This window comes from Echinops telfairi, unplaced genomic scaffold (assembly GCF_000313985.2).
Source record: "Echinops telfairi isolate 266 unplaced genomic scaffold, ASM31398v2 ScPeMD7_5592;HRSCAF=6446, whole genome shotgun sequence".
Classification (NCBI taxonomy): domain Eukaryota; kingdom Metazoa; phylum Chordata; class Mammalia; order Afrosoricida; family Tenrecidae; genus Echinops; species Echinops telfairi.
In genome coordinates, this window is record NW_022109491.1 from 20037411 (window position 1) to 20047675 (window position 10265).

The 10265-nt window shown below is 46.6% G+C and overlaps 1 protein-coding gene and 1 pseudogene across 1 annotated transcript in view; both read left to right on the forward strand.

Annotated features, from left to right (window-relative positions):
* MROH8 (maestro heat like repeat family member 8) overlaps window positions 1-10265 on the forward strand; it is a 39224-nt gene that overhangs the window by 6898 nt on the left and 22061 nt on the right. Inside the window, exons 3-4 of the mRNA XM_045295510.1 lie at window positions 2824-2969; window positions 7662-7790. Coding sequence (XP_045151445.1) covers window positions 2824-2969; window positions 7662-7790 — 275 coding nt within the window. The remainder of the gene's footprint in view (window positions 1-2823; window positions 2970-7661; window positions 7791-10265) is intronic.
* Window positions 9793-10072, forward strand: LOC105979932 (annotated as a pseudogene).

The following is a 10265-nucleotide window of genomic DNA, read 5'->3' on the forward strand; positions in this document are numbered from 1 at the left end:
CGGGAAGAAGTAGTGATCCCTTGTGCTTCTGACTATGACTCAGAAAGTGTAGATTTGCAGCTGAGCGGCTTAGAGGATGTTAAAAAAGTCCCAAGTAGTCTTGAACTCACAGGTGACCGTGGGGGAAGCATGAAAAGAAAGCAGGGGGTGGGGTGGGAGGTAGACAAGGGTAGAGGATCTCTCTAGGTTAAGCTCAGAGGTATTGATTTTGTACTTGCTAGAGGACCAGCACTTGGCTTGACTCTGACAAAGACTTTGAGACCTTGGAATATAGTTGGCAAAGTAAGATCTGATACTTTATTCTCGAGGAACAGAGTTGAAAGACTTCACACAGAAGGTGGGACCTGGATTGGGCTGCAGAATTAGCATCTTTCATTTATTCTGCAGACATTTATTGAACACCAGGTGCTAGCTATACGACCGTGGGCAAGACCAACGTGGTTGTCAAGTTGATTCTGACCCATAGCAACCCCGGGCACAACAGAAAGAAACACTGCCCAGTCCTGCGCCATCCTCACAATTGTTTCCATGTCTGAGCCCATTGTTGTAGCCACGGTGTTAAAGGCCTTCCTCAAAGTTAGCAGTTCAAACCCACCAACTGCTCCTTGGTAAAAATAGGAGGCTGTTTGCTCCCATAAAGATTCACAGCCTTGGAAATCCTATATAGGGTCACATCTCAAAGAATAAGAATAATAAAAACCCTGCTTCAAATTGATTCCGACTCAGAGGGACTCTGTATAACAGGGTAGAACTGCCTCTGTGGGTTTCTGAGGCTCTAATTCTTTACAGGAGTAGAAAGCCTCATCTTTCTCCCATGGAGTGGCAGGTGATTTTGAACTGGTGACTTGAGGTTAGCAGCCCAACACATAACCACCCCGCCATGCCACCAGGGCTCCATTTTGAGTCGTAGTCAACTCAAGGGCAGCAAGTCTGGTTTGGGCTTGGTTACTGTGCTCTAAGTGCTGCCTGCACTACTGGACACATGGCAGTGTCCGTCTACAGAGCGGACAGTCTGCTTAGAAACTGGCAGTTGGAACTCCGTGTAGTAAGTGTACTGGGCAGTGCTTCATTCGTAGCTGGGAGGATACTTAGTCAAAATTGGCCAAGAGAGTATCCAGGAAGCCGAGACATCAAGGATGAGTAGGAGTGAGCTAGGCAAAAGGAGGTGGGGAGAGGAAGGCGAAATGTGCAGGCCGGAGGAGCATCAATTCCGTTACGGCACTTACTGGGGGGGACGAATGTGGTGGGGGGTTGGGGGAATTTGCAGAAAGCCTTCTCATTCAAGAGAACAAAAGAGCCCAAAGTAGACAGGCAGGCATCTTTAGATGTCAAGAGTGAAATACTCCTTCAAAAACTCACCATCCTCAAGCTGATGTCAACTCATAGGGACCCTACAGGACAGAGTAACACTGCCCCCTTGTGTTTCCGAGATTGTAACTCTTTATGGGAGTAGAAAGCCTCCTTTATGTCCCACAGAGCAGTGATTTTGAACTGCTGATCTTTCAGCTAGCAGCCCAAGGAATAACCCACTGTGACACCAGGACCCCTGTATGAAAATATTGCCCCAGTAGGAATAAGGGAAATAAGGCGGTGTGGAGGTAAAGATACATGAAGAAGACAACGATGTCACTATACTCCTTGTCAGGAGCCCCAGTGGCGTAGTGGTGATGTGCTGGGCTACCATCCACAAGGTCAACAGTGTAAAACCACCAGCCACTCCTTGAGGGAAAGACGGGGCTCTCTCCTCCTGTGAAGAGCTACAGCCTTGGAAACCCACAGGGGCAGTTCTACCCTGTCCTAGAGGGTCGTGGTGAGTCGGCACCAACTCGACGGCAGCGAGAGAGCGTACTCCTTGTCTCTCAGTGAGCAAAGGAATAGTAGGCACTTACTGACAATTCCTCGGTACTAACTCGGTAGCCTATTCTCTATTTCCGAAATTAAGGAATAGGGTGGAAAGGCAGCGAGGTTGGAGGACTAGAAAGAGAAGAGCCAGGACGTTTGATTAAGCATGTGGGCACATTTAAGAGTCCCAGGTTGGGGAGGAGACACCTGCAGCACTTACTGCAACCTAGCCTGAGGGGAAGGAGGGGGACCAGTAAGGGACTCCAGAACCAGACTCACCCCCAGGAAGCCCATCCCGTTTTGGTTGACACCCCGGGGATAAGTGTGTTGTGTGCCTCACTTACTCTCTGCCACGCCCTTTGAGGTAGGCATCTCCTCCCTCTTACAGAGAAGGAACTGAGGCTCCAGGAGGCAAACTAACTTGATGGGAGAGTGAGGATTCAGACTTGTCTCTGACTGAGATTTAAAAAAATGTGTTTGACATAAAAATCACATGTCATGTACTGCCATATTTAAGTCATTTTTATGAAGAGATGTATCTACTTCATCACAATCAGTTCTAGTGCTCCCTCCTCCATCCCACATTATTTGTTCCCCAACTTCCCTCACTCTCCCCCTTCCCCATAAACCATTATATCAGTGATTGTCTCTATGCATCCACTCCTTCTGTGCTTCATAAGCTGAGGAACTCAACAAAAACCTTAAACAAAAAAAAAGTTTAAGGAAACAGAAAGGGAAAAATAATAATAATGTAAAGATAAAATATAAAGGTCTGCAACATCTCAGTCCTCAGGGTTTTTGTAGCTTAGGGGGGCTCTGGAGAACATTACATCTGTAATTGAGAAACTGAGATGTGGAGGCAGAGCAGACGTTAGAGGTGAGAACAGGATCAGTCTATCCGGCTGCCCCTGGTTCTCCCACGAAACCGTGCAGCCTTACCGAGAGCAGAGACATCACCTGCTACTTTTCTTCTGCTCTCAGACTCAGACATCTCTGACATTGCTGGACTCCCTTGGGAATCCTTCGTAGAAAGCCCCAGCCAGCAGATCTACCAACTGCCCCTCGGTGAGACCATCATCCAGAGGCTGCACAGAGACGTCCAGGAGTTTTTAAAAAGTGAGCTATGGGTAGGTATACACAAGCAATCTTTTGAGTCAGCCAACTTACGCCTCCTTTGTTGTTGTTGTTGTTTTTAAGATAATTTTATTGGGGGCTCTTTCAGCTCTTATAATAATCCATACATCAAGTGTGTCAAGCATATTTGTACATATGTTGCCATCATTATTTTCTAAACATTTACTTTTTATTTGAGCCCTTGGTATCAGCTTCTCTGTTTTACCCTCTCTGCCCCTTCCCTCCCTCATGACCCCTTGATAAATTATAAATTATTATTATTTTTATATCTTACACCCACCGCTGTCTCCGTTCCCTCAAGGTTTCTGTTGTCCGTCCCCCAATGCCAATATTTTGGTATTTGATTTCCAGACACCCTCCACTGTGCATAAAATGCATGTAGAGATGTAAAAAATCACACATGGAGGGAGAAAAAATATCTTTCTAGGTCAGTAATTATAGATCTCCGTTGTCCTGTTGAAAGGCTACTACATGGTATTTCACTGTTAGAGGAAACATTCATTCATTCTTTCATTCCCTAGGTGAGAGCATGTAACAGAAGAGCTTGCCTTAGGAGGGGGTTCAAGCTAGGGGCTAGGCATCTCTGGGGAAGTAACTCTTGACCACAGATCTGAAAGATCAGGAGGGAAATGTTAGAATTGAGGAGAATTGTGGCAGAAGGAGGCAGTCTGTTTAACAACCCTCTGGCAGAAAGGAGTACTACATGTGTGAGGAACTTGTATTTAAGTCCAGTGTATTTAAGCCGTGGGGGTGAATGGGGAGAGTTTCAACAAGATGAAGTTGAACAGGTGGGCAGGGCCCAGACCATGCTGGGCCTTGAACACCAGCGTTAGGATTTTAGCCTTTTTCCTCTGAGCAGTAGCATGAGTAAGTCGTGCAGGAGGAAATGGATAGCCTAATACAGTTTAACCAATACGCCGTTGCGAGCCATGGAGTTTTTTCTTGAATTTCTTATCTTTATTTTCTGACAAAATGCATGTATATGAGTCTTTAGAGACACCCCCCACACACACACACTGAAGATTTCCCTAAGGTGAATTCTCAGGGGCAGTGTTGTTGAATCAAAGGGTCTGTCCCTTTGAAGACTTCGGATAGGTATTGCTCCATTGTCCCACAGGAGTGTTATTCCACCAGAAGAATGCCTGAAACGTTCCGTGGGTGACAAGCATTCAGAATCATCATGACTTTGTTGTTGTTGTTAACCAGCCTGTTGGACCAAGAGAAGCATATCTACCTGTTTCACCTCTGTCTCTGAACACATCCCACGCTTATGTGTGTTTCCTTGTTTGGCCTGACCCTCTCTCTAATCAGTGTCTCCAGAGATCTCGCTTCCGATATATCTGTAGAATTCCCTGGGTGGTGCAAAGGGCCAACCCTCACAACCGCTCCCCAAAAGGTTGAAGATTTTTGGCGTCCATGCTGAGCTGCATCAGGAAAGGCCTGGCGATCTACTTTCGGAAGCAGCCCTTACCAGCTCCGTGAAAGACGGCCGCAGAGAGTTGCCTCCCTCCTCCTCTGATGAGTGGTGACTGGGACTTCACAGGTGGTGAACAGTCACCCAAGGTGCAGCTCTTGGCCTCTCCCGGTTGGGAGGAAAGGAGAGTGAAGAAAACCAAAGACACGTGGAAATAATCCCTCTAAACAAGAAACTAACAGATCACGTGAACATGAGTCTCCATGAACTGAGACCACAAGAACTAGCTGGTGCCTGGCTACCATTTCCAGCTGCTCAGAAAGGGATCATGCTAGAAGGCCAGGGATGGAGTGGGAGAAAAGGGAGGAACAAAGCTCAGAATCCTTATAAAAAAAAAGACGAGGCTTTTTGGTCAGATAGAGACTGGTGGAACCCACACATTATGCCCCTTAGTCACCCGTCAGGTCGAGAGCAGAACTCATCCTCCCATCCCGACCTACCCCCCCTCAGTCTTCACTCAAATAATAGGTCTATAAGGGGAACCTAACCCGGGGAGTATGGATGCCTTAGAATAATCACCCATTTAAGATAGGAAAGGCAGCATTTAGTTAAGGACCCAGTTTAGAAGGGCTAGGAAAGATGGCAGAATGGGAAACAAGACACAGAGAGGAAGTGGAATAAGTGATGTTCCTTTATCAGGATCGCAATCAAGGAAATGAAAGAAAATGTGCATGGATTGTTGAACTCATCTGAAGCCTGTCACCCAGTTCACAATCAGAGTCAAGAGACAACACACACACCCACCACCCACCCCTCGAGCAGAGTTTTACTCTGGGACACACGGGGTTGTCCTGAGCTGAAAAGCGCTTTATAGGAACTGGTTTATACATGTTTCAAATTTCATTCATTCAATGAACAAACACTGAGCAACTACTGTTGATACAACGTTGTGCCAGACACTGGGAGGAAGTTGGACTGGTGAGATTACAAGGCCATTTGAAGCTGACTGACTACATCGTTTACATCAGTGGTTCTCTACCTTCCTAATGCCGCAACCCTTTCATACAGTTCCTCATGTCGTGGTGACCCCCAGCCATAACATTATTTTCGTTGCTTCTTCATCACTGTCATTTTGCTAGTTATGAATCGGGTGACCCCTGTGAAAGGGTCGTTCAACCCCCCACAGGGGTCGCGACCCACTGGTTGAGAACCGCTGCTTTAAATGGAGGCGTACTCAGAAACGAAAAGAAATGGCCTACGGACACCTGCAATGACTTAGATAAACGCCAAACGCATTGTGTCGAGTGGAAGAAGGGGACGGGTGCCAGTTGCATGGAACCCTCGAGAAAAGAAGACTGGTGAACAGATAGTGGTCGCCAGGCCGGATGGGCAGCAGCGTGAGGAACTGCATGTGGGAAACGCTGGAGCTGTTCTCCATGCTGATTTGGGTGGTGGTTAGACGTGTGCTCACCCGCCCAAAGTGATCTTTTCGATAGGGTACTTCGAAATACACCAGAGGAGAGGATGAGGGGGGCTTCTGGTGGGGAAAACGGGTAGCGATGTTCTTTCCATGCTGGATACAGGAGTGTTTCTAGTGTGTGACAAGTCTGTGTGTGTGTCAATTGTATGTCATGAGTGTATCGGTATGCCAATGAAAAGTACCACTTTTAAAAAAAATAACACCAAACTATCTACAGCCAGCATGTTGGTCTTCACTTTTGACTTGGGCTGTTCTTTTTACTTCCTGTCAGCAGGGCTTCATAGACAAATGTCTTTGTAAATAAGTGACAGGCTTGGGCTGCTGCCTTACCTGAATCCACAGCCCGCCAGGGAACTGGATGAATGGAGAGTAATCACGGCAGGGTATTATAAACACCATGGTCACAACCGGCTCCTGTGGTTTATGCAGCCAGTTAGCAGGGCCAGCTGACTGCTGCAAACTCTCAGGAAGGCTGTCTCAAAGGAGAAAAGCCTTAGCCAAGCCTTACAGAGTATGAAGAATTGAGTTAGCAAGAGAAGTCAGCCAGTACTGGGGCCTGACACAGGAAAGGGCAGCTGAAGGTTAGGGCAATGCTCACAAGTATGAAAGTTAATTTGGCAAGAGCTCAGAATGCCACTGGGCAAGATGAGATGAATTTGAAGAAATCGGGTGGGGTCACATTGGGAAGGACCTTGACCTTTGTGAGAGCTATTCAGAGATTTTAAGATTTTGCATTTTAGAAAGATGAATCTGCTGATAGCTGGGGACATGTATCGGAAATGGCCAAAGTCAGTTCAGGGGAAGCCAATATGGATTGCTACTCCAGGCAAGAGAGAGGCAGCTTCTTGCTAGGTAGGTACTGCTGCTTGCTCTCGGAGGACTTGTACCAAGGGGGCACCATCTACATGCATTGGGAGAAAAAAGACGGGAAGATGTTGTCTCAAGGTTGTGAACTACACAACTTATTTTTTTAAACTTCCTATGATCTACTGTATAAGTATTAAAATATGAAAGAAGTATTAATACACTGAAGATTTTATTCTTCTAAGCAGAACTAGAAAACCTTAGAGACTCAAAATAGTGACTTTTCCTGGCATCAAGAGAGCCAACAAACAACAGCATCAGCAGCTACCTTTGTTGTTGTTTGTTGCCATCAAGTCGGTGCCAGTCCACAGTGACCTGTACGCAACAGAACGAGACACCGCCCTGTCCCGTGCCACCCGCCCAGTTGTTCCTGGGCTTGAGCTCCTTGTTACAGACACTGTGTCCATCCATCTCGCCGAGGGCCTTCCTCTGTATCGCTGCCCCTCTGCTTTCCCAAGCATGATGCTTTACCAGCCAAGGACTGGTTTCCCTTGACAATGTGTCCAAAGTAGGTAGAGCGAAGTTCTGTCATTCTCGCCTCTCAGGAGCCCTCTGGCCGCACTTCTTCCGAGACAGACCTGTTGGTCCTTTTGGCTGTCGATGGTGCTTTCAATATATCAGTCACCAACACCGCAATTCAAGCTCATCCATTCAGCCACCTTTAAGTAATTAGGCAACACTGTACAGGGGAGGCTAGGAACGCCATCCTGGAGCCAAATGGGAGGCCAATGAGATTCCCAAACCAAGGCCGGGCCAGCAGGCAAGGCATTTGACTGAACTTCTCTCATTCATTCACACTTTATACTAAAAGATTGGTATTAGACTAAAGAAAATGCTAAAGGCCCAAAGTATCCTATGGTGTTTTTCAAAAGCCTCTTTTAATTATGAAGCAGGGCTATATTGTATAATTGTGTTATTTTATCACAGATTCCCAGTGAATTTGAGAAGTTGACTTTCCTAAGATCTTTATCATCTCTCAGCGGAGCTTTACTTTATGATGAACCCACAGAATCATTTATCCAAAGCCACATCACAGACATCGTTCGTGCCCTCCATGTAAGTATTGAGACCTTATCAAAAATCACTGGGACCCCACAAGTTCAATCTCTAGGCCAATAAGTAGGCTGCGCCTATGTTGTCAATTCCCTTCGCCCCTTCCCATATCAGAACTTCTGCGTGCAGGAGAACTTCTAGGGTCGCCCTTGAAAATGAATCAAGGACATAGAAAGGGGAGGAGTCAAATTTCATTTTCTCGGTAAGGCTAATGCTACATTTTCATTAATTCCTGAAAAATTTTAAGGCAGATTCTAGACTAAAATGCCTAGGTTCAAGTCCTAGTTGTGCGTCTTTCTAGTCAGGTGCCTGGGAAGTGATATAACTTTTCAATACCTCCGTTTCTTCATAAAATACTAACAATAGCAATGTCTACTGCACAAAGAATTAAGTAAGAAACAAATGCAAAGCATGTAGCAGGGGTACCTAGCACATGCTCAGCATTGAAGAAACACGATTGTAGTCTTTTCATTATTGCCATTTGTCCTGTTCTTACTTGCTCCAGCCACACTCTGCCACCAACTTATCCATTCACTCTATTATGAACTGGCTAATAATTCTAACCAGTGGCCTGGGAATGGAAACTCCAGAGACAAAGAAGCCATCACCCAGTTGGCTGTGCTCATTAACTTGGTTGTAATGATTGTTTCATAGATAGAAACATATGCCAAAAGTCATCATCAAATATTTGCCGTTTATTATGCTTGTCATGCCTCAGAAAAGCTGTTAAAAGACATCTGTTGTGTCTCTTGATAAAATATAAACTAAAGCTTAAAGAACGTTAGTAGGACAGAAAGTCAACGAATGACAGGATTTGAGTGAAAGTAATCCATCCAGGTAGAGCGCCTGATCCAAATCTTGGAGGATGTGGTAGACGGGGTTGAGAGAAGACACACTAGACCACTGGACAGGGAGCCTCACACAGCAAGCTGGAGACGCCCTCCTGGCTATGCCAGGGCATCGTACAAGGTGGCAGAGGGTCCAAGGAGATAGTTTTAGTGACACAGCAATAGACATAGGCCCCAAGACCAGCTGAAATAGAATTTTAATTCAGACAGATCTCTTCTTTGCCAGCCAGGCCACCACGCGCGTTCTGCCTGCTGGGGCTTTGGCACCGCCTTCCCGCTCGGTTGCTTCTTGGACTACAGTTAAAGGACGTGCTCCGCACTGAGGCGACACTGTATTATTTGAGCGGCGAGACAGGAAACGGCTGAGACTGTTTCAGAAAGACTCTTCCCTGCATGATGAGAAATGCTGAAAGAGCTCATAGTGGGCTGAACTCATGAAAACACGGCTCAGTTGTCCTGGTGAGGGTTTGAGCTATTTGAAGCTGGATAGAGAGGAAAAGGAACTATTTTAGGAACCAGCAGCTACCATTTCTACTTCCACTTCTGTCAAGCTTGTGCTTGGCGATCTTGGACAAATAAGATTCTCTGCGCCGCAGTAGCTCAACCTATAAACTGGAGACCTTAATGCCTGTCTGACTTTTTTTTTTTTTAAGACTTTGGAGACAAATGTATTGTTTTGTTAAGATTATTCTTGTAGCAAGTGACAAAAACCAAATCTGACTCATGCTTCATTTTATTGTGTTTTTTAAAGGATGCTGGGATATCTTTTAGAATCTAGGGAGAAGGTTTAAAAAGCGTCTAGAAGAATGGGTTCTAGAACAATTCCAGAGGTCTTGAAGGCAGGAGCTGCTCTGCCATGGTAATCCTAGAGGGACAGACACCGCCCCCAGCGTCTCTCTAGCCCTCTCAAATTCCACATTCGAGGAGGTAAAATCGGATGGGTCTAGACTGGGCCAGTTCTCTACCCCTGCTCTCCTTGGGTTTGGCTGAGCAGCCCACCTGCTGTGTAACACGGGCCTGACTTCTGGGCATCCCTCTCTGTGTATTGGAGGCAGTTCCCAGAGAAGGGGTGTGGTAGTTACATACTCTAGTGTCAATTTGAGGATTAAAAGTGTAGGGGTCTCTTCCACCACGGCAGCCATCAAAGAGTAGCAGCCATGGCTGTGCGCTACCCTATGGCCGTGGGTCTCGACAAGGGCCGCAAGGTGACCAAGGACATGAGCACACAGCAAGTTTGTGCGGGACATGACCCGGGAGGTGTGTGGCTTTGCACCCTATGAGCGAAGGGCCATGGAGCTGCTCAAGGTCTCCAAGGACAAGCAGGCACTGAAGTTCATCAAGAATGGGGTGGGCACACACATCCGGGCCAAGAGGAAGAGAGAGGAGCTGAGCAACGTGCTGGCTGCCGTGAGGAAGGCCACTGCTGAGAAGGACTGAGTGCTGTGTCCGCAAACACCCCCCCCCAAATAATAATAAAGCCTTTCCAGAAACTGAGGAAAAAAAGAGTGTAGGGATGGAGTCTAGGGTGTTAATCAGGACATGGCTAACGAGATCTCTGTGTGGGCATGGCCTTCCCCTAAGGATTCTGGGAATTGCAGAAATTTCCTCCTTGGAGGTGGGAGACTCTCTG